The sequence below is a fragment of the Ursus americanus genome, chromosome 26 (genome assembly GCF_024610735.1).
Source record: "Ursus americanus isolate L20-20 chromosome 26, mUrsAme1.1.p, whole genome shotgun sequence".
NCBI classification, from domain to species: Eukaryota; Metazoa; Chordata; class Mammalia; order Carnivora; family Ursidae; genus Ursus; species Ursus americanus.
The window spans coordinates 41078130-41101666 of record NC_142152.1 but is presented as its reverse complement, the minus strand read 5'-3'; the positions used below and the strand labels follow the sequence as shown (position 1 = coordinate 41101666).

The 23537-nt window shown below is 59.3% G+C and overlaps 1 protein-coding gene across 3 annotated transcripts; it reads left to right on the top strand.

Annotated features, from left to right (window-relative positions):
* Positions 1-9354: 9354 nt before the first annotated feature.
* Positions 9355-22531, top strand: SLC25A29 (solute carrier family 25 member 29). 3 transcript variants are annotated; one of them, XM_087856217.1, is made up of 5 exons: positions 9355-9661; positions 15315-15358; positions 18865-19018; positions 20346-20429; positions 20740-22531. In XM_087856217.1, the coding sequence occupies exon 5, from the start codon at positions 20776-20778 to the stop codon at positions 21496-21498; it is 723 nt and encodes a 240-aa protein (XP_087712343.1). In that variant the 5' UTR covers positions 9355-9661; positions 15315-15358; positions 18865-19018; positions 20346-20429; positions 20740-20775; the 3' UTR covers positions 21499-22531. The 3 variants fall into 3 exon arrangements, with proteins under 3 accessions (XP_087712343.1, XP_045631356.2, XP_045631358.2); XM_045775400.2 differs by lacking the exon at positions 18865-19018; XM_045775402.2 differs by lacking the exons at positions 9355-9661; positions 15315-15358 and having other exon boundaries at positions 15511-19018.
* Positions 22532-23537: the final 1006 nt, after the last annotated feature.

Below are 23537 nucleotides of genomic sequence, written 5' to 3'. Positions count from 1 at the left end.
CAGACCACCAAGAGATGAGGTGACAAAAGCCCAGAGACGGCCAAACAGCAGCGAGCGCCAAGGACAGAACCAGAGGAAGGAGGAGACAAGGGGCGAGTGGGGGTGGGGCGCGGGCAGCCCAAGAGGGTGACCTAGGAGACAAGTGTGTTTTCCCAGTCATTGCAGCCAAGTGTCGCCGGCCCTCTGCCTCCTGAACAAACATGCCCAAACTTGACCCTTCTCCACAGCAGACACAAAACACGCCACCTCACCCTTCGGGCCGCAGTTCAGGAGGAAAGGGTCCCCAGCCTGCTGTGGGCTTCAGGCAGGCAGGGCCGTGTCGGACCCGTCTCAGCCCACGGCACCCAGCGCAGGACCGCCACCCTGGGGAGGCTGGGCGAATAAAGGCGACGGACGGGCATGGGGCGCCTGGGTAGCGCAGTCGTTAAAGCGTCTGCCTTCGGCTCAGGGCGTAATCCCGGTGTTCCGGGATCGAGTCCCACATCGGGCTCCTCCACTGGGAGCCTGCTTCTTCCCCTCTCACTCGCCTGCTGTGTTCCCTCTCTCGCTGGCTGTCTCTCTGTCACATAAATAAATAAAATCTTTAAAAAAAAAAAAAAGGCGACGGATGGGTGGATGGACAGACAGCTGGCCGGGAGGACGGTCAGACTAAAGGATGGATGAGTGGGTGGGTGGATAGATAGGTGGATGGAGGGATGGACAGACAGATGGACTGAAGGATGGACAGATGAATGGATGGGGTGGAGGGGTCGGGGGTGAGTGGACTGACAGTGGAAAATACAAATGAATGAACAGAGTCAGCGTGGCGTCCCCTGCACATACTCGGTTTGAGCTGACACAGGAGGTGGCAAAGAGGCTGCTGGGTGGCTGGGCAGTCAGGGGTCTTGGCCGGGGAGCACCCCACACGGTCTGGGGGAGAGCTGGGGCCCCCACGGCCTGGGTTTGGCTCCAGGCTCAGCCTCTCCCAGATGGGCAGCCTTGGGCCGGTAGTGTTACCTCTCTGGGTCTTGCATGGACAGCAGAGGCAAAGCCCATGGGAGCCCTCTGGGGCCACTCCTCTCAAAGGGCCGCTTTACTGATTAGCACCAAGGCCGGCGTGAGGCCCTCCTCTGCCAACACCAGAGCCCCACTGAGTGCGGCCCAGCCTGGCTGGTCTTCCAGGAGGAGGCAGACGTTGCACAGGAAACCCAAGCCTGGGCCTCCGCAAAGGGCTCTGGGAACAGGGGGGTGGCGCTGGTCCCACTGGGCACAGGGACTTGCTGGCCAAGGGGCTTAACACATTCCAAAACGCATTTTTACATTTTAAAAGAAAAAGAATAGGGGCGCCTGGGTAGCTCAGTCGTTAAGCGTCTGCCTTTGGCTCAGGGCGTGATCCTGGCGTTCTGGGATCGAGTCCCACATCAGGCTCCTGGGCTGGGAGCCTGCTTCTTCCTCTCCCTCTCCCCTGCTGTGTTCCCTCTCTCGCTGGCTGTCTCTCTGTCACATAAATAAATAAAATCTTAAAAAAAAAAAAAAACTCTAAAAGAAAAAGAATAACTATAAGTTATTTTTTTTTAAATCCAGACTGAAGAGAGAGCATATGAAGTGAATGCCTCACCGTCCAGGTCTAGGTCCTGCTTTCTAGTCAAATGCAGGCAAACACAAACATTTCCTTTTTTGTCGTTTTTTTGTTTTCTTTTGTTTTTGGGGGGGGGTGCAGAGAGAGAATCTCAGGCAGGTTCCACGGCCAGTGCGGAGCCCAACACTGGGCTCGATTGCACGACCCTGAGATCATGACCTGAGCCGAAATCGAGAGTCGGGTGTTCAACCGACTGAGCCACCCAGGCGCCCCAAACATTTTCTTTTTTACTGTGATTTTGTGCTTTGCTTCTTCCCTTATCGACATGCCTGGGAGACCTTGCCACCACCGCCCCTGCGACCTCCCACACCGTGCGGCTACCGCAACGTGGCCGAGGGTGTGCGGGGCGGACGGAGGCTGAGCCAGGCTTGGCCCTGGCCCTGCCCGTCCTCACTGTGCAACTCAGGAACCTCGGCCTCACAGTCCTCATCTGTAAAGTGGGAATTCCATTACCCGCTGCCGTCCAGCTTTGGGAGTCCTGGAGGGTAATGTCCGTAAAGCCGTTGGAGCCATCGGCACACCACGTATCTCCATGATGATTTAATCCACGAGTGGTAGAAGCGGACTGGTTTCCAGTCTAGAACAGAAAGTCTTTTGTTGTTTCCGTGGGGCTCACTCTCAAAGGGGGACTGCTGAGCCCAAGATACCCGATCTAGCTTTCATTTTCACATATTTGCCATTGGGGCAGGATTTGGAGAGGTCGAGGAAGGGCAGCGGGCTTTCCTGCCAATGGAAATGGGCCAGGAGCCCAGAGCGGGCACGGGGGCCCAGGCTGGCTGCAGACACTGGCAGCCTTGGCATTTCCAGAAAATGGGGCTCCAAGGTCAGGAGAGCCAGATCCTCACCCAGCTCACTCTGTGACCCCCGAGTTACAGTTTCTCCGTCTATAGAACAGGACAGGAGATGAGAGGGTCCTCTCCAGGCTTGGCCCTGCCGTGCTCCGCTGTGATCTCCGTAAGGCCCCATTGGTTGCTGCAGACCACAGGGCCCTGGGAGTGGGTGAGAATGCACACACCTTTGGGACAAGAGTGTCTCTGGTGTGTGGGGTGGGATGAGCCCCTGACTCATTCCTTCCACACACCCTGGCCTTCCTCTCACATCCTGAGGGGTGAGGGCCCTGGGCCTGGGGTCTGGAAGCCTGTGTGCCCCCTCCCCACGCGGGAGGGAGGGGCCTCAGAGCTAAAAGCATATAACAAGCTTTCCCTGATGCCTTCCTGCTGGCATCTCCGCCCCGGAAAGGGCACTCGGGCCAGGCTGTGCCTCTTCATTCCTGGGCGCCCGAGCCCAGCTCAAGAGCTTTCGGGCCCAGCATCTCCCGCTGGCCACGTTTCCAGCCCCTGGCAACCCCTTCACGCCCTGCCCAGGGGGCGTCTTCAAGTCTGGAGTCCACTGGCTGGAAGGGCTGAGACAATGACCAGCCCTGGGCCTCGGATGTCGCATCTGGACAAGATGACCTCTGACCCCACCCTGATCCAAGACACAGGGAGTTGGTTGAGCAACAGGAGGCCCTCTCCAAAGCAGCACCAGAAGCCAGATGGTTTAGGGAAGGGAAGCTATTGACTTCTGCCAATCAATCAATCATCACTCATTACAGTGCAAGTGTCCCTACGCAGGCTTCCTGCTGGGCACTGGGATCCAGGAATGACCTGGATACGACCCTCGCCCACCCGCAGGCCCAGCCTGGCTGCACAGTACATGCAATCCGTTACTGCACGACAGATTATCCCCAAACTGAGCAGCTTCAAATGGCCAACATTTATTATCTCACAATGTCCGAGCGTCGGCAATCTGGGAATAGCTTGGCTGGGCGGCTGTGGCTCAGGGTCTCCCATGAGGCCGTCGTCAAGCTGTGGGCCTGGGCTGCACCATCCGAAGGCCTGACGGGGGCCGGACGACCCCCTTCCACGGTGACTCGCTCGCGTGGTTGTCAGCGGGAGGCCTCGGTCCTCGGCACAGGGGACCTCTCCACAGGACTAGTCCCGACATAGCTCCCAACTTCCCCCCAGAGCTGGAGATCCAAGAGGGAGAGCCAGGGGGTGGCCACAATGCTTTGGTGACTGCCTCGGAAGTGACACGGTCATTCCCACTGTGGCGTAGAAGCCGAGGACTCCCAAGGGGGCTGAGGACAGGGACTCCAGCAGACGGAGACCAAAGCAGCAGGGCAGGTGGCAGAGGGGAGCTTCTGGCTGGGGGAGGGGAGGGACTGTCCATGGGCAGCTGCCCCAGGAAGATGCTGCCTGGCTGAGCGGCCATGACAGGAGGAGAGCCACGGAGGAAGGAGGGACACAGAGGTAGCGTGAGGCCCTTCTGGGAGAGGCTGTGGAATAGGGGGACTCCAAAGCCAGGATTCCTGCAAGACGGCGGGGCTCCTGGATTCCAGGAGGCTGAGGGCATCTGGCCCTTCCTCTGCCTGTCTCTGGAGCTGCCCCCGGCTCCTCCTGCACCCGCGCTCCCCGCAGTCCTGCCTGCTGTGTCCATGACTGTCCCAGCAAGCCTCAGGGCTCACTCAGTACATGTGGTTCTCTCCCCGCTGCCCCGCCCCCTCCGGCCTTCCTCGGTGCCAGCTCCAGCTCACCCAGCTGCCCAGCCCAGGGCACCAGTGGGGGCACACTGCCCTCCTCTGGCCACTGCTCTCAGGTGCCTGCTCACACGGCCCTTTGGCCTGGGACAATGGTCTGCTCATTCGCCCCCCCGCCCCCCTGCAGAGTGTGTCACCCCAGAGAGGGCAGAGCCAGGCCGGCTCACGTCGGGCCCCAGCACCAGCCCGGAGTGTGGGCTCCAGGGGGCCCTCGCGCTGCACGACCTCCGAATGAGCAGCAAGCACACGGTGTGTCTGCCCCACGTGGCTGGGCGTGGCCCCTCTGTCCCGCCTGGTTGGCCCAACCCAGCTGCGGACCACCCCTGGGGCCCTCCAGGTCGGGGGGCACCCTCGGGCAGGCCCCCCGTAGGCTCTATTTTTAACCCTGAAGCATTTGCTACGAGTCTATTTATATCGCTCCCATCTTGAGTTTCTGGTCATCTCCTAATCCGGCCCGAGCCTCCCCTGCTCCGGCCTCTCGACTGCTCCAAGGCCAAGCGGGCTGGGAACCGTGCCAGGCCCGAGGAGGCCCACAGCTCACCTGGAGAGGCGGCCCCGGGGAAGGGGCAAGGAGCCCACACAGCATGCTGGCAGCTCTGGGGCTGACTCGCTTCCAGCGAATCGCTTCAAGTCTACTGAACAAGGGAACTCTGGGCCCCGTGGACTTGGGAAGACAGTGGCTGGCTGTCCCCAACAGGTCCCCGGCCCTTCAGCCTCTGAGGCCCAGAGTAGACTCACTTAGCTGGGGGCTGAGTCCCTCCGAGAGCAGACTGGACGAGAGGCCAGAGACATCGGGACGGCAGCCACTCGTTCACTGGGAGACAGACCTGTCAGAGCCGGTTCTCACCAACGTCAGGCAGCGAACCCACAGCTCAGTCCCCCAGAGCCCCTCGAAATCCCCCCCCGGCTCACTGCAGTCCTCAGCACCCTTCAGAGACCTTCTGAGGCTGGGGCTTCCCCTCCGCAGTTGGACAGTCAAAGATGCCTCTAGGAAAGCCCTTCTCTCTCCGATGAAGACTTCAGTGAACTCTTCTCGTGTTTTCCTACAAAGGTGCCTGCCCTGTGTGAGCGCCTTCACTTGCTCTGACCCCTAGGATCCTCCCGAACCCATCTTACAGATGACAACCTGAGGCCAAGAAGACTCACAGGGTCACACAGCCAGAAGGGGTCCGAGTTGAGACTAAAAAGCAAAACAGCTTGAGTGAAGCTTCCAGAACCTGTCCTTGGAGACAGTCTCAACTTGTGGTCCCCAGAGCCACCTAAACACCCCCGAAGGGGTCACTTTAAATGCTGGTTTCAAGCCCCTTTGCTCCAGGAGTCTGATTCCTTAGGTCTGGGAATCTGTGTCTTAGCCAGCATCCTGGGAGCCTCCAATCCTGGAGGTCTAGAGTGGGGAGCCTGTGGCTGGGGCCCCACAGCAGGATGGGCCAGGGCCCCCATCCCCTCACCCAGGCCTGACTCCTCAGCTGCCTGTTCACCCCCTGCCAGAGTTGGCAGGGTGACCCCTGATTTTTTTTTTTTTAATGTAGGCTCCACACCCAGCAGGGAACCCAATGTGGGGCTTGAACTCACGACCCCGAGATCAAGACCTGAGCTGAGATCAAGAGTCAGATGCTTCACCAAGGTGCCCTGTGACTCCTGCTTTTGAGTCAAAACTGACAGGCAGGGATGCAGGCGTCTGGGTTCTGCAGACACACGCCACGCATACACGCACACACACACACACACGCACCCGCCTCAACCCAGGAGAGGCACGTCCCCTTCCTGTATCTCCCTGGCTCCTTATCAGGGCAGACTGTAGCCTAGCAGGGAGAAACTTTGTTTCTGAAGTTTTTAATTCTAAAAATACGTTTTAGAAAAAACTATCACCCAGAACCCCCAGCACCCCTCACCTCTTTTCCACAGAACACAGGTCCCTGGAGAAGCCTCAGGGTATCAGCCAGCGAGGCCTCCCACTCACCTCACCCCCCACCCAGGGCCCATCCCCTTCCACAGCCCTGGCCATTCGGTGATTCCATCACCTTGCACATTTATTGAACACCCACTGTGTGCCTGCCTTGTTTAGGGTTAATAAAGGAGACAGAGAAGGTCCCTGCCCCGGTGAAGCTCACATTCTGGTGGGAGAGAGGTGATTAACACATAGAGAAACAAATAATGTCACTCTAGGAGTTGAAAGAAAGCAGTGTGGGGAGGGGCAGCAGGCTGTCCACTGTAGACAGGGAGGGCCAGCCAAGACCCTAGCGAGGCGGTGAGGAGTGGACAGGGGCCTGAGTTTTGGAGGTGATCTGGGCAAGGGAAGAGCTTCCCAGCCAGAGGAAGCAGCCAGTGCAAAAGCACTGGGGTGAGCATGGGCGTGGAGTATGAGCTTGTGGCCAGGTCACCTTGGGCTTAGAGGCACTGAGCCTAGGTTTTATTCCAGGCGAGCTGGGAGTCAGTTGACAGCCCTGCCCTCCCCACCCCACCTCACCAGGTCAAAACAGCCTCCTGTCACTGAATCCAAGTGAGAGAGAACAGAGGTGATTTTCTTTTCCTCTATTCCTGCTGGTGTTTCTAATCCTTCCACACTGGACCCTCCTTGTGTAAGAAATTATAAAAGCTGTACAAAATAAAAACTTGCTCCATGCACTTTTCAGTGACCTGGCTTGACCCCTGGTCCCCTGTGCCACTCCCTCCCCCACTCGCTGCCCTGCTACTGCTCTGGCCTTGAGCCCCTCCTGCCCCTACAAGTCTGGGGCCTGAGAAGAGCCCTGTGGGGTGGCTTCCCTGGGGCTGGGGGTGGGGCCTGGGGCGCTGGGGCAGGTGAGGAGTTCAAACAACCATACTTCCTGCTCTCATTTTATCCTCAGGAAACGAAACAGAACAGACACAGAACCCGACTGCTGATGTCATAACGCAGGCTCAAAAATACAGGCATTGCGTATTCATCAACTTGGCCGTGACTTCCCTGTTTTCCCGTTCTGGTCTCTCCTGAACTGCCACCAAAGCCCCTGGAGGTCAGGCTGCTGACCCCCAGGGAGTCAGGGCTCACGCTACCTGCCCCAAGCATGACATTAACTTCAAGGTATGTGCATTCTCTTAAAAAAAAAAAAAAAATATATATATATATATATACACACACACACATACATACACACATATATATAATTTAAATATTTAAATAAAAATCTATAAAATATATATATGTAAGCAGGGTGCCTGGGTGGTGCAGTTGGTTAAATGACTCTTGGTTTTGGCTCAGGTCATGATCTCAGGGTTGTGAGATCGAACCCCACGTCAGACTCCACACTCAGTGGGGAGTTGGAGCCTGCTTGGGATTCTCTCCCTCTCCTGTTCCTCCCCCTGCTTGTGTGCTCTCTCTCTAAAATAAATAAATCTTAAATATATATATATATGTATATGTATAAATTATATATATAAATAAATAAAGCAGGTCATCCTTGTTTCCTTCTCAGCCGTTTCATCATAAGGTTCTGACTTACTGCCCCGTTAGGGTACTTGACTTCCTTCTCAAACCTCCAAAAGCAGGGGTAGCTGCAGACATCATCGTGCTTCACCTCCGGAGGCGTTGGCAACCAGGGGACAAGTGTTCCTAGGGGTGAGTCACCTGGATGTAGTTTAACTGTCATGCCTTGGAGGCCTCCAGCCGCTGGAGTGTCCCCACAGTCAACTCCTGCCCCTGTTTTGGGTCTGGGCTTCTCCTGGGGCCCACATGCTATTCTGGTTCCTTGAGGTCAGAAGCTGGCGATATTCAAACCCGGGCCTCCAGACCCCTAGTTCAGGGCCCACCAGCCATCACGAGCACTGGACTAGGAGTCAGCAGACCTGGGTTTGGGTTTCTGCTTAATGAATGTTCTATCTAGATTCTAGAAGAATAAAAGGAAACGACACATGACTGTTGGATTCCTGGTGGCCTCCGTCTCACCATGGATCACTGCTTAGCTGACATATACCCTAGTGTCAGAAATACATAATCTGTAAAACCTTGGGTAACAGATCCATTGTAATCCCTGTCCCAATTTCAGAAACGGTACAGTGAGAATAAAAGAACTGTGTGACCTGCAATCCGGAAACACCGCAGGGAGTGTGGTCCCAACCACAGGACCGTGAAGAAGGAAGTTGGGCCCCAGGCCCGAAAGGTGTTATCTCACCCTCACTGTGAAGGAGAAAGTGCCCAGCCAAGTCCAGTCCCAACCGGACAGTCCAGGCCTCCTGAGGCGCTGGGGAACAGGGCAGGGCAGGTCTCTGAAGGGAAGGGTCCTTGCCACCGCCAATCTCAGGGACTCTCCCCGGGCAGACGACGTCGGACCGACTCCTCCCTCGTCCCCCGGCCGCCCGGCTCACCACGACGCCTGGAGCCCAGAGCCCTCCCACATGGGCCGTTTCGCCCCGTCCCAGGGCCTCGCGGGCCGCCCCTCCGCCGCGCCGCTCTCAGCCCGTCCAGGAACCTGCCCCTCTCCGCACCCTTCCGAGGCTCCCGCGGCCCCGCAGCGCGCGGGCAGGTGCGGGCCCCCGAGGGGCGCCCCACGGCCCTCTTCTCCTTTCCAGCTCGCTCCCCGCCGCCAGGGAGGGCGGGCGCGCTCGGATCCCGACACCCCGATGCCGGGCCGGGCGGGCGCGCAGGCGGAGGGGCGATTCGCCGCCCGCGGGGTATCACAGCTAGTGTCCGAGCCTGGGAGGGTCCTGGCTCTAGGCGCCCGCTGTCGCGCCTGTGTCCCCATTACACGGGCAGACACCCGGGGTTCGGCGGGGGAGTCGGGATCTAGCCCCAGGCCCCCGGGTCCGGTCCAGAGCGAGCACACCCCGCCTCCCACTCAGCGGACCCGTCTCGCGCACGCCGGGAGGTTCCCGCCCCGCACAGGCCGCCGTCAGGCCCCGGACTCCCGGGCCCGGCCCCACCGTCCCGCCGCCGCGCGCACCGGGCCGCCTCTCCCGCCCGCACCGGCGCGGGCGGGCGCACGAAGCACATTCTTTGTCTGCAGCGCCGGTGCGCCTCCCCCGCCCTCCACGTCCCCCTCACCCCGCCCGCCCCGGACACGCCCAGCCAATGAGGCGCGGCGGCGGCGCGCAGGGCCCGGGGTGTTGTCCGCGCCTCGCCCGCCCATTGGCCGCGCTCTGCACCCCGCCGGGGCCCGGCCGGCAGGCCCGAGGGGCGGGGCGCGCGGCCCGAAGTGAGGGACCGCGGGCAGCCGGCGGACAGCAGCGAGGGCGAGCGAGCCGGTCAGCGAGGGACGTGCGCGGACCGAGGACCCGCGCACCGAGTCGCCGCCGCCGCCGCCCCCCGACCCCGGCCGGCCCCGGGCTCCGCGCCAGGAGCGGCGGCCAGGCCGAGCCCTAATCCAGCGAGCCCGGGGGACCCCCGACGGCGACCCGTCCGGCGAGGGGCCAAAGGAGAAGGACGAGGAGGAAGGGCGGCCTCACCGGGTACCCGGCAATGGCGCTCGACTTCCTGGCTGGATGCGCTGGGGGTAAGGAGGCGGGCGGCTCTCGCCCCGAGCGCCCGATCTCGGGATGCCGGAGCCAGGCGTGCGGGATGGGAGGCCGGCTCACCTGCGAGCCCTGGGCCCCGGCGGCTCACCCTGTGGCCGGGGTTTCGTCGCCTGCAGAATGGGGGATAACAATGCTCTCGTCTCACTGGGCTCTCGTGGGCGTGAATTGACTGCAGGCCCGAAGGGCGTCTAGCGCGCAGTTCGCGAGGGCACGCGTCGTTTAAGTCCTTCGGGGCACGTCCGGACGAGAGGTCTGGGGCGCCGGGGCAGCACGGTGGCTTGGCCAAGGCTGGGACTGCCAGGAGGATGCACCAGCGCCCCTTGCGCCCTTCTCGCCCGAGGCCTCGGGCGCATCTCCCTCCCCTGCTCCTGCATCCCCGGCCCGCGCCCACCCGGACCAGAGCCCCTTACCAGGGCCCGAGAAGTTTGGGGTTGGCTCCACCCTCTTCCCCGCAAAGATGTCTGGGCGGGGCTGGGGCCACAGGACAACCCCCCGGCGGGCTGGCCTTGGAGGGCACTGAAGGGCGCCGGCCGGACCCCAGGCGCCGGACCCCGGGCGCCGAGTCACGCTTTGGCACGCCGCACCTTCCTACGCCGTTCCCTGAGCTGCTGGGGGGCGACTCCACCCAGGTGGCGGCGTGGACTAGCCCTCGTGCTCACGCGTGCGTGTCACTGATGTGGGGCACCTTCACCCAGGCCGGGCTGCTAGGGTCCTCCCCAAGCCTGTGTCCCGAGAAGGCAGCAATCAGTGTGCAGTGGGGCTCTGCTGTGGGGCGTCCGAGGCACCAGGCTGGCCACTTCCCTGTTTGGCCTGTAGTTTCTCTGCTTTTACTTGGAGAGTTAATTTACGCAACTGGTATTAATTGCGAGCCAGGTTTAGCTAACAGGTATTCCCCACCGAGGTGACAGAGGAGCCGCTAGGAGTCGGCTGCGTCACCCCAGGCCTAATCCTGCGCTGATGGTGGGCTTCTCTCCTCCAGCACCTGTTTATCTGCTGGCGTTTGGCGCTGGGCTCCCTGGAGCCAGAGGAGGGACTAGCAGTGGCCTCAGGCATTTAAACCTCTGCAGTTTGAGCGTCCTACTCTGGGCAAGAGGAGACTGGTGGAGAAGACAGTGTGCCAGGGAAGTGATGTGTGTGAAGAGATTTAAGAACTTCCCGGATTGTTACCCAGTCGGGCCTCAGGAAACCACCGGGCTGGAGCCTGCTGAAGGAGGGAAAACCCCAGGGCTTTTCATAAATGAGTGCATTTCTCCCAAGCCCAGGCCAGAGCAGACAGGAGGGGGAAGCCTCTGCAGATCCAGCTCTCAGCTCCCCTATCCCCCAATGACCCCACTCCTGCTTTCCCTCCTGTGGCGGCACCTGCCCCCACCCCTGCTGGCTCCTCCTGTGCCCCAGGCTGTCCTCTACCCAGCCCTCCCCCTCTACCCAGCCCCCACCCAAGTGATGGCTCCATGAAGGTGGGCTGTCCCATGTCCAAAGACCCTTCCCAACTTCTTGGGGAGTGTGGGTTCTTTCCCCCAGAGGGGCAGGATTTCTTCTGATTTCTCCTGGGTGTCCTGGGAGCCCCTTGCAAGCTGTGGGGTTTGGGGTAGGACCACTCATCCTAAGGCCGGGCCTGCGTAGGGACCCATCCCCCCAGGCACACGTGTTCAGTCACTCGAGGCTCTTGCTCACAAAGGGCCGCTCCTGGAATGCCTTCTGCCCATCCTTACCAGGCCCACCCAGGAGATCCTGTCCAGGCTCCAGGGTTGGGGCGAGATAAGAGTCCAGTACCACACCCAGCTATAGGCCACAGCCCCCGCCCCCACTGCCTCCCTCGGATCTAGGCACAAGCCTGGGGCTGGCGGTGCGCACCCGCGTCCCTGCTGTGTGAGCGGAGGCCTGAGTCTCCCAGGTGCCTGAGGATGGAATTGGCTGCCACAAAGATTCTTGGCGAGGCTCGTCAGCCCCCGCTCCCCCCTGGGATCCTCTCCAGCTCTTATTTGACCCAGGAGAAACCTTGGTCTCGAGAAGTGGAGGGACTAGTGGGACAGTGACTTGGTTTTCCTTGTACCCCTGGCTGGCCTTCTGGGTCCCTGGCATGGCGCAGCCTGCGCAGAGGGACTGTCTAGGAAACAAGCCGGGTAGCACTCCCACCTCGGCGCCCAGGCCCTAGAGGCCCCGCCTAGTTACTTCGTTTTCGACTCCTCCTGGCCTGGAGGCTCAGGGCAGGGTGAAGGCGGTGCTTCTCTTTGGTGCCCTGGGGTCCCTCTAGATTCAGATTCCTGGGAGGGAGAAGAGTACCTCACCTCTGATTGGCTGAGTGTCGGGTCACGTGTTCAATGTCGCCCTCTGGGAGGTGGGGCAGGCACCTTGATTGACAGCATCCCGGCGCTCAGGCCCTGGGACGGTCAGAAGGCCTACCTACGCTCCCTACCAGGGGGTCGGTGCCGGGTCTTCAGCTCGCTGACACCCTGTGTTCTGAACGGAGTTCTCCCTGCCCAGGGCGTGGATAGGAGAAGGTGTGGAGAGCACCTTCATGGTGGGGCCGGGAATCCTGCCTGGGGAGAGTGGACCCCCCTCCTACCCTGGAGGGCCATGATGGGCTGAGGGTGCCTCTAAGAATCCAGCTTACGTTCGGCAGTGGGCACTGGCTTTGGAGGTGGCAGAAAGGGTCCACTTGGGCCGCCTCAGTGGCCTGTTCGGGAGCTGGTCTCGCAGGGCTTCCTGGCTCTCAAGGTAACTGTGAGGTTAAAAGGATAAGGCTTTGGGGGACAGGAGGCCCTGATGGAGGTGGGCCCCAAGGCCCCTCTGTTCCTGTGAGTGGGGATGTCCTAGGTGAGGCAGGAAGCCCCTCCCCTGAGGGCTGAGAACCGAGCCTCTGGGGAAAGTAGGAATGCAAATGACTGCCATTGGAGGCCTTGGCAATGGAGGCTGATGGGGTGGGGGTCATCCCCTCCCATGCTGGAGGCTGGTGAAGGCTGGTGCCAGAACCTGGGCAAGTCTGGGGTCAGAGGCAGGACGGGCCGCAGGAAGAGAACCTCCTGCATTTCCAGTGTGTGCTTCTTGGGGACCCCACAGCTGGGCCTGGCTGCAGAGGGCAGGGAGGGCCTGAAGGGCCCAGAGCTGGAGAAGCAAGGCCAAACAGCATACCCCAGGCAAGTATCAGGTTTCCAAAACCGCAGGAAATCAGCTACAGTCCCAGAAAATAAATTCTAGAACTAGGGTGTTCAAATATAGAAAATTTACAACACGAAACGAAAAAAAGAAGGTGGGTTGCAAAAGATAGAAACGAAGTGTGTCTCAGAAGACCAGAGACGCAGGTATGGAAGTCTTGAGGGACAAGACGCCTTGGGGCTGTCTTTTCATCTTCCTGTGGATGTTACGGGTTCCAGAAGGAGGAAAAGGTCTGGAGATATGATTAGGATGAATACGTAAGAGTGGAAATTTTCTCTGTGATCAGAAAAATGCCTGAGTCTGGGGAATGAAAGCGCTGGTGTGGTACCAGGCAGGGTTACTCTTAAAAAAAAAAAAAAAAAAAGACACACCCTTGGCATCTTGGTGACATTCCTGAAATCTAGATAAAATCTCAGAGGCTTCCTGATAGAACGCATCAATTATTGACAAAGGAGAAGAAACGCACTGGCAACAGATTTCTCAGCTGCAGTAGCAGAAGCCAGAAGATTCTGGGATATTGGCCTCGGCTGAGAGCCTCACCAGAGCACAGGTCCCTTGTTCCCTGACAGCATTAACGAGATAGATTTTGCAGAGGAGCAGGAATGCGGAGGCCGTTGCCCTAAATGTTACCTCTGAGAAAAATGGCAACTGATCAGAGTAGAGACCCCCAGAAGGGGGTAGCGGTGAGGAGGAGAGGGAACAGCTCTGAGTCTCGTGGGGTCTCTGGGTGTGTGGGGTAGGGGATAGAAGGGGAAGCTACAGGGGTGGGGACCTTCTTGGGGTGGCTGTTCCTGGGGTGGGGCAGCGGGGGGCAGAGAGAGCCTTGGGGGTCAACGGTTCTTAGCCTGTGTCTACAAAATGATTCTAAGGGTTAGAAACAAGAAGTAACCTTTAGCTGAACTTAAACGTTAACAAGCAGAAGGAGGACAAATGGCAGTTTGCCCGAACCAGCAAAGATGCAGAAAGGAAAAGGAGTAAGAGAATTCATTCACATAAAATAAGATAGAGTCGGGTCAGATGTCCTGTCTTGGCAAAATCAGAGGCCAGAGCTGAGCTGTAGCTCCTTTCCAGGAGCATCGAGAACAAAGCAGGAGGACCAGGTTGACAGTTCACTGTCACAAAGCTATACCAGGCACACGTAACCAAAAAGAAAGCAGGACTGGCAAAGTTAGTATCAAACACAGTGGATTCTAAGGCCCGAAGCATGGAACAGGATGGAGAGGACACCCTACAAAGATTTGCAAGTTGTAAAGAGGCTGCATAGTGATCCCTACTAACCTCTGGGCGCCCACCACGATACCCAGCCCCAGCAGGGGGCAGGAAAGACGAGTGGTTAAGGAGGAGGGCTCCAGGCCCAGAAGATCCAGGTTCAGAGCCTCACCCCACCAACTAAGGAGCTGTGCAGCGTGGACATACTCTCTCGGCCTCCCATTCCTCATCTGTAAAATGGGCTAATAGTCCTTTCTTTACATAGAAGAGGGAGAGTTAGTATACATACGAAACTAACAACAGTGACCCCCAGGTAGAAATGTTACTGTTTGTCACTCAACAAATAGTAACTGTCTTAATTATAGATACTCCTAGCAGTAAAAGGAGAACTTTAAGAAAGTCACACACAAAATTCTCGGGAGGAAGGCGTGGGAGTTGGTGCTCGGGTTACTGCACCTCACTGAGCCTCCCCTTCTCCTTCCGTGAATGCGGAAACAAGGTGCCTGATTCCTGGTGATATTTACACCTGAACAGCACGCAGGACTCTGAAAAGTATTTAGGAGCCGATTTGGGGAGTGAGCCTTTGTCCTTCGAGGTGGGGCTGGGTTTGGGCAGGGCTTGAACCGATCATATCGGGCAGATCACAAAGGCCCACGATGCAAAGTCGGGAACTGACTCCCTGGGCGGCAGGTGCCGCCCCTGCAGGGAAGGGAGTGGCCGGCCCGTGTCTGCAATACCTCCGTGCCTCGCCTCGGGTCCCGGGTCAGCACGCAGGGTGAGGAGGGTGAGGGTGGGGGGACCGAGGCTCACACCTAGTACAGGGGAGGAGAGTGAGACGCAGACCTCGAGTTCCTTGTGAGCTGGGCCATCTGATGAGTGGCAGCGGGAAAATTCACATCTGGGTGACTGTCTGGGCCCCCGTGCCATGCTGGAGGTGTTTGCGGGGGCCAGGCGGGGGAGGGGGTTGGGGGGAGAGACAACTTCTGTTGTCAGGTGTGGTCGGAGAGTAGCAGGGGAGGGAGAGACACCAACTTCAAGTTGGACAGATCCTGGCTCGTGCTCAGGGATGTCACCCTCTTACCCTCCCTGCTCACGCAGACCTGAGGACAAAGGAGCTCACAGGGTGCCTGGCACACAGTAGGCGCCTGGCACACAGTAGGCACCTGGCACACGTTCTCTGTTCCCTTCAGGCGGCTCCCAGGCGGAAGCCCCCCCCACTGCAGGTTTCTGAGGCATCCGGGTGATGGTCCTCCTTTTTCCCTCCAGGTGTGGCAGGCGTGCTCGTGGGACACCCATTTGACACGGTCAAGGTGAGTGTCTTGTCACAGTTTTCCTCTCAGGTCTTTGTGGAGGCGCAGACCGTGCACAGAGGCCTACAGGGCAGAGGCGGCGGGAGGCCCCCTTCCAGTGACCACCTTAGGAACACCTGTGCGGTCTTCCCACAGGTTCTGGAATACAGGTAGACGCTGGGTTCTGTGACACCCAGGTGGACGGCTGTGTGTCCGCGTTCCTTCTGGGTCTGGCCTTGCCTCTCCCAGCTCGGGGCTGAACTTAGAGGCCCCTGAGACTGAGACTGAGAGGCTGACGGGCAGCCTTCCCCTTCCCAGAGCGGGGGCCACCCACTGTTCCCATGCAGAAGCCCTCCAGACGTCTTCTCGAAAGAAAGAGCAGTTCAGAGAGAGAATACAGAGAGACAAAAACCCGAACTTGTCAGTATTTCCCACGCATGCGATCTTCACCGAGTGGTAATCACCGCGGCACGAAATCGCGCAGTTGGTTCCCAAGGGCTGGTGTGCACTTGTGTGGAGTTCGTGGCTCCAGAGTGTGGCCCTGGGGCGAGCACTCGGTCCACAGCTCCTCCGCGATAAACTGTCCAAATCCAGGTTCTCAGAGGCTCACAATGGAAACAAAGGAAATCCATGTTCTCCAGCTGCAAATTCCCAAATAGGATTTTGTCCCTGTTGTTGGGGTTTTAAGTCCTGAAACCAGCCAAGTCTGGACTTTTCCTTGCAGGCTTCACCCGGGAATCAGCGCGAGCTGTAAGCAGCAGGGCACTAGGCCAGACCCTGTGACCCACTGTAAACACTGAACTTGGCAGTGCTTACTGGGGACGGCCAAGGCAAGGATGTCAGCCCTAGCTGGGTTTGAGGTCATTTCCTGTCCCCTCTTTTTTCAGTGGAAGTCAGGTGGTCCTTGGGCAAGAAAAGGACTCGGGACCTCAGCGCTGGGGTTTCCTCCAGGGCAGGCCTGAGGGCCTAGCTTCACTTACCGGCTCTGACCTGAACGAGTTCTGCCCGAGGCCTTGCGCAGGTCCAGGCCCCCTGCTAGCCCATCTGCTGTGTGACCTGGGGCCGGCTGCTTCACCTCGGGGCGCAGGGTTCTCATCTGCTGCGTGAGGCCGCGGGCAAGTTTACGGAGGCCCTTGTGGTGCCGGATGCTCGTCAGTCAAGTCTGGGTCGCACGAAATGCTAGTTCTGCAGCGCAGACCTCCTCCTATCCCATCGTATGCGGTTCAGGGAGAAGGCGGAAGGAGCAGGCTTTGCTCCCACCCAGCGGCCCGTGTCTCCACACGGCCCGCCGAGAGCCTGTCCTCACCGCTGCCTGTGCGTGGCCCACAGGCCGGAGCAGCCCAGGAGAGCCTGGCATTGTCTGCGCTCTGCTGTGTTCAGATCTCGTGTCACATGTGGTAAATGCCTCTGTATCTGGCCAAGAAGTGACTCTGGATTTGCTTCCTCAGCCCAGCTTCGCAGGGGCCAGGTCTCTCTGAGCCATGACTCGGCCTGGGCATGGCCAGGCCCCCCTCAGCTAGCCCCGCTCCCACTGGGCCCCCTCCTCAGGGACCCCCAGGCTGGGGAGGACTCTGTCCTGGTGGCTCTGGCCCCCTCTGAGCTCCTGGGCCACGACCCGCACCCCCGGCAGTGACTGGGCGCAGGAGCCTCTCCACCCCACAGAGCTCCTGCCCCTAGGACCCTATTCCTTACCTCACCCCTGGAGAATGGTCTTTGAAGAAATCCACTGGTGAGTCCTTTTGGCCACGGCGGCCCACCTGCATCACATCTGCGCACACCTGTCTTTAAGAGCCAGGCTTCTCATGGATAGGAAGAACCGCCCCCAGTAATCCGCTCATCACTCAACTCGAGACCCCTCTCATCCTAGTTACGGGCTCACTGTTGTGTTGTGCTATCAGGGAACACGCTCCTTTGGTTTAATTTAATGCTGTGTCACCAGTGGCCTTATTTTTCTGTTTTTAAGATTTTATTTATTTGACAGCACAGGCAAAGCGGCAGGCAGGGGCAGAGGGAGGGTCAAAGGGAGAAGCAGACTCCCCGGGGAGCAGGGAGCCCCACGTGGGGCTCGATCCCAGGACCCTGGGATCAAGACCTGAGCCAAAGACAGACACACTTAACCGACCGAGTCATCCAGGCACACCACCGTCCCCCCCGCCCCCCGCCCCGAGCCCAGTTGCCTTATTTTTTACTGGCTCTTTTCCAGCATAAGAGTTAAACAATTCTTATTAAAAGAAAATTGGGAAAGGTAGAAGAGCTCCTTATTTCCGTATACTGACAAATCCGTTTTCCCACTCTGTGCACTTCCTTCAGGACCCCCTCCACCATCGTGCCTGCCACGGGCGTGTGGTATTTTTAAAATATCATCGCGTACATACCCAGTTATTTAGTTCCTTTCTATTACAAAGGCAATGTAGGTTGTAAAGAAATTTTTAACCGTTATAGAGACATATAAACTAAAAACAAAACAAAACCCAGTCCTTCATAGATCCTCTCCCCAACCTTCATTAGTGATCTCTGCTGAAAAACAGAAATGTACACAGACCCATATATATTCCTGAGTTCGGCCAAAGTGGGATTGACTTCAGTAGCTCTGTTGTTTTAACTGAAATTTAACACATGTAGAAAAGTGCACACATGTCAAGTGCATGAATCTACCAGTCATCGCGAAGCACATGCCTGGGGAGAGCAGAACAAGGTCAGCCCCCCCCAGAAGTCCCCCAGTCCTCCTAGCAACCCCTCCCCTTTCTACTGCCAAGGACATGACAGTAATCAGGGACATGACAGTAATCAGGGACACTGGGTCTAAAACTGCTTTTGCCGGGGAGTGGCCATCCCAGGGCAGGGGAGGGGATGTCCCGGGAGGTCGGGGGCTGGGCCCTGGGGGCTCCGTGCCTGGATGTGATGTTGACATTTTATGTTGCTCTAACCGCCTTTACTTTCTAAGCTAGGGGCTGTCTCCATCTGTAGCAAAAGTGTAACTTTGTTGTAGATGAGCGTAAGCCTCACCCTGGGGAGCGCTAGTAAGTATAGACCAGGGGCACCCGACCCTCCTCTGTCCTTGCTGAACCACACCCTGGGCATGAACACCCCTCCTCCTCCCCACCCCACACAGTTCCCTCCCTGACTAGCAGGGGACAGGGAGGGCCTGAGGTGAGCTTGGGCCCGGCCCAGGTCCTGGGGCGGGGACCCAGGTGGGGCTGGTGGAGAAAAATCAGCCCCCTCTGGATCAGAGGGTCTTCCCACTGGGGGTCTCCCAGCCCGGTGGAGAGCTGGGAACCTTTTGAGCATGTGTGCCAATGATCACTTTTCCAGGGGCAGGCCCCCCAATCCTCAAATGGGATGTTAACCTCAACTCTAGAGATTACAAGACTCGGGCCCCATTTCACCCCCAAACCTGGTCCCCCAAACTGCCAGCCAGCGAGTGCTCAGCCCGGGTCCAGGGGTCACAAGCAAAGGGGAGGGGGCCTCCGTGCTCCCCGTGGGACCCAAGCTGGCCTGAGCCTGGCAAGAGCTCGTTCAACCTACAGGGACTTCAAGCCGCCATCCACATGTGGCCGAAATCCGCTCACATGGCCCAGTTAGGGGCTGCACGAGAGAGAGAAATGTCCTACCAGAGACCCCAGAACCCGGAAGGGAAATGAGAAACCTCTCATCGCAAAAACAACCTGAGCAGAGCTCAAGGTGTTAATACGTTATTAAGTGTTAAGGTGTTAATATGTTGTTAATAGTTGCACAGCGCTTCTGCTTTTCTCCACTGCAAATCCACCCCTTCCCTGCCAGGCCCGAGCGGGGCAGGCAGCCAGGGTGGGAAGGGGAGCTGGGGTGACCCCTGCATGGTGCCCTCGCTTGTCAGCCGCTTCTCAGAGCAGTGGCTGCCAACTGCAGAGGTCCTCGTGTGCAGAGATGGTGCTTTTTTGTTCTTCAGAAACATTCTTTTGTCAGTGCATTTGGCAAGAGAAGATCCACTGGAAGGCTCTTAGCAGCCAGCACCTCACCCCGCTCTGGCCCTGACCAACACAGCCGAGCCACTCCTGTTACTGGAGAGGATAGACAGCCTTGGCCAAGTTGCAAAACATCTCTGAGTTTCAGTGTTCCCATCTTTGAAGTGGGGGTAATGACACCCACCTTGGCTGGTGATTCCAGGGTTAGGCCCTCTGGTGCTGCCGGGCATGGAGGGGTGTTTGTGCTGTGGCCCTGGCTGTGATAGTGATTTCTGAGTCAGCTCCTGAGCACATGACTTAACCTAGCTCACCCCCCACCCCCATGACCTGGATTCTGAGTTCGGGAAATGTGCTCCGGTTCCACACTGTGGGGCCTGCGTATCAAGCACAGAGATAAGCTCTCTGTCAACAGAGAATAAAATCAAGAGGTTCTGGACAGGGCTCCAAGAGCAGCTTGGCCTGAGCCCCCACGTCCCGAAGGTGGTGACATAGTCACCAAGGAGGCTATCAGCTGCTCTCCTGTCACTGCTTTGCTAACTCATGACCACTGTCCTCACCAGGGGCTACTGGCAGAAATGAGGGGGTCCCTCAGAGTCCAGGGCTCACTGCTTTTAACACCCATTGCAGCACTGTCAGCCCCCAAGGAGGGGAGTTGGGTGATAGGAATTAAGTGGGGAGTCCCTCCGGCACCAGCCATGGTTTGCCACCAGGACAGTGGGGAGGTCTGGGAAAATGCTTTGTGCTCCGCTGTCCGCACATGGTGCAGACATACACAACCAGAGGCTTAGCCTCTACTTCTCTGAGATCTTGGGGACCCTCTACCCCCTGTGCAACTGGCTGTCTGCGGCTGTTGCCCACTGATACCCCCCGCCCCAAGAGGCATGGACACCCGGCCCTGCCCCATCCCAGAATTCCAAAAGCCATAGAAAGCTACTTGGCTCCCTGCCTCCAGCGACCAGCCTTGGGCCTGCAGAAGCGTGCTCTGCGGGCTGTCCTGAGTGCTGGGGCAAGGGAGCTGGGAGCTTCGGCTGGGCTCGCCCACCTTTCACTGGGCCCTGTCCTTGCAGGTGCGGCTTCAGGTCCAGAGCGTGGAGAAGCCTCAGTACCGAGGGACCTTGCACTGCTTCCAGTCAATCATCAAGCAGGAGAGTGTGAGTGGCCTGGGCCTAGGGGTGGCGGTGGGGAACCAGCTTCTAGAATGCTTTGGGCCCCAGACCGCAGAGCTGGAGAAGGTGTCCGGGGACATGGGCAAATGGGGACTTGGGAAATGGGAAGGTGCGAATGCCCAGGCCTCTGACATCCAGGACATGGGTTCTAGCAGAATTCGCCTTAGTCCTCTTGAACGGGGTTGGGGGGTGTGCTGGGGCTCCGCCCTCCCTGCAGGCAGGGTCCTGGGGAGGCGGGCCGGGCCACCCAAGCAGGCGCAGGGGCGCGCCTGACGCGTGTCCGTGCGCCCCGCAGGTGCTGGGCCTGTACAAGGGCCTGGGCTCGCCCCTCATGGGGCTCACCTTCATCAACGCGCTGGTGTTCGGCGTGCAGGGCAACACCTTGCGGGCGCTGGGCCGCGACACGCCGCTGAACCAGTTCCTGGCCGGCGCGGCGGCGGGCGCCATCCAGTGCGTCATCTGCTGCCCCATGGAGCTGGCCAAGACGCGGCTGCAGCTGCAGGACGCGGGGCCGGCGCGCACCTACCGCGGCTCGCTGCACTGCCTGGCGCAGATCTACCGGCGCGAGGGCGTGCGCGGCGTCAACCGCGGCATGGCGTCCACGCTGCTGCGCGAGACGCCCAGCTTCGGTGTCTACTTCCTGGCGTACGACGTGCTGACACGCGCGCTCGGCTGCGAGCCCGGCGACCAGCTGCTGGTGCCCAAGCTGCTGCTGGCGGGCGGCACGTCGGGCATCCTGTCCTGGCTGTCCACCTACCCCGTGGACGTGGTCAAGTCGCGGCTGCAGGCCGACGGGCTGCGGGGCGCCCCGCGCTACGACGGCTTCGTGGACTGCGTGCGCCAGAGCTACCGCGCCGAGGGCTGGCGCGTGTTCACGCGCGGCCTGGCCTCCACGCTGCTGCGCGCCTTCCCCGTCAACGCCGCCACTTTCGCCACCGTCACCGTGGTGCTCACTTACGCGCGCGGCCCCGAGCCCCGGCCCGACGGCGAGGCCGTGCCGGCCGCGCCCGCCGCCCCTTCGGGGTCCGGCCTGGCTCAGCCCTCCAGCCTGTGAGGCCGGCGCCCGGGGGCCGCGGGCCCTGGACCCCAGCGGGCCTGGGCTGCCCGCCGCGCACCAGCCGGGGGGCCCTGGCCGCAGACTTGATGTCCGCGGTGTCCTGCGCCGGCAAATAGGGAGCCTCCAACCCGCGCTGTACAGTCACCGAGCTCGGCGATGATGGCGTGGAGCGCCCCGCGCTGAGCCTGGCGCTGTTGCTTGGGAGTCTTCGGAAGCCCAGTCGACGCTCCAGCCCTTTCCTGGGATCCGGGCCGCCACCACCGTGGGGTCTTTGACGACCCACCGATGGGCCACCCAGCGCCTAACCTCACATCGGCCACCTGTCGGGTCTTTCTTAGGGACGGAGAGGCAGCTCCGGGTGCCCCCTGGTGTCCCGGAACCGAATGCTCTGCTGATGCACCCCAGCTGCTCCGTGGCCCAGCTGGGCATGCCCCTGCTGCCGCCACTCCCACTGACCCGCTACGGGCTTGGGACCTGGTGGCGGCTCCGTATCAGCCTAGGGGCTGGGCTTGGGGACCAGGCACAGGCCAGTGGGAGGGGAGCTCAATGGTTAAGTACAGCCGCGGGAAGGGAAGGCTTGTCACCCTCTGGTCCTCAGGCTGCCCATCTATAAAATGGGGACATGGGTCAGCCACTGTGTGGGGCTCTGGCCGGTGGCCAGGGTTCCCTGAGATGTGCAGAGGAGTCATCAAGGAGATTGGCGTAGGAGGATTCCCACTCCCCAGCAAATGATGTCTCTCCCAGGGAATCTCCTTATGCTTAGTGTTCCCATGAGGCCACGGAGGAAGGGCCTGTTAGTGGACACAGTACAGCGTGGCCATGTATTTGCACAGGGAGGTAGATGGTTTTGCACAAGCTGGAGATGACTATGGCCTCTTTTATCCTGAGCGGGGCTCAGCCTCTTGGGCAATGTGATACGGTCTCCCAGGAGGCTGACTGGGGTCAAGGAAGATAAGACTCCCCCCTATTCGCGTGGTGTCACTGTTGTATAGAAACTGCTGAAGGAATAAAATATTCTTTGTTTTCTTAAGAGTGAAGCCTTGCTTGTGTCCATTCCCCACCCCCTCCCTGGAGTCCGAGGGGCCAGCTTGCTGGTCTGTGCTCTCCAGCCCTGATGGCAGCCCGAGCTGTATGACCAGGGCACGCTCCAGCCTAGGTCCAGACCCTCAGTTTCCTCATCTGCAGAATGGGGCTGACATAGGCATGAGGACTAGGTGAGTTAGCTCACAAACATGCTGGATGACAGTGACCTTGCAGCAGTTTCCCTGGGCCGCCATAAACCAAATCCCACGGCACAAACTGATGTTTATTCTCTTGAAGGGCTGAGGCCGGGCGTCTGGGATCCCGGGGTGGCAGCTGTGCGTCCTTCTGGAGATGCTCAGGGAGCATCCTTGCCTCTTCCAGCGCCTGGCGGTGGCCTCGGCTGCTGGCCATCCTGCTCCAGTCTGCCCTTCCAACTTCACTTGCCCGCCCCTCCCCGGGCATCTCTGTCTCCTCCTCTTTTTATCAGGACACAATCACTGGCACATGGGCCCAGCCTCCTCCAGTATGACCTCAGTTTGACTAATAACATCTGCAAAGACCCTGTACCTGGGCTGAGGACTTCAACCTGTCTTTTTGGGGGACACAAATCAACTCAACAGAGACCTTCTCCCTGATGGGTGTGTTCCAGTTGGCCACGTTTTTAACAGTTGCGTGGCATTGTACAGATAAGCCCTCTTTATTTACCCCGCTAGGCTCAGGACAGTCCTCTTGGAGAGAGCTGACATCTCAGCAGGGTCGCAGCCCCCCGGGCCATGGAGGGATCAGATGCAGCCGAGTCCCACGGGCGGAGGGAGGGGCAGTGCAGCTCACGAAGAGGTTGGAGAGGCCACCGGGCCAAGTCACGTAGCAGCGCCGAGCCTCCTAGGTGCTGACCTAATAGCACCCTGCCCTTTTCTGATGGAACCCAGTATGCTCTGGGTTTCAGCGTGTCTGGATGAAAATACCCTTCCAGATTCCCTTGCAGCTGGAGGTGGCCGCGTGTCCCAGATCTG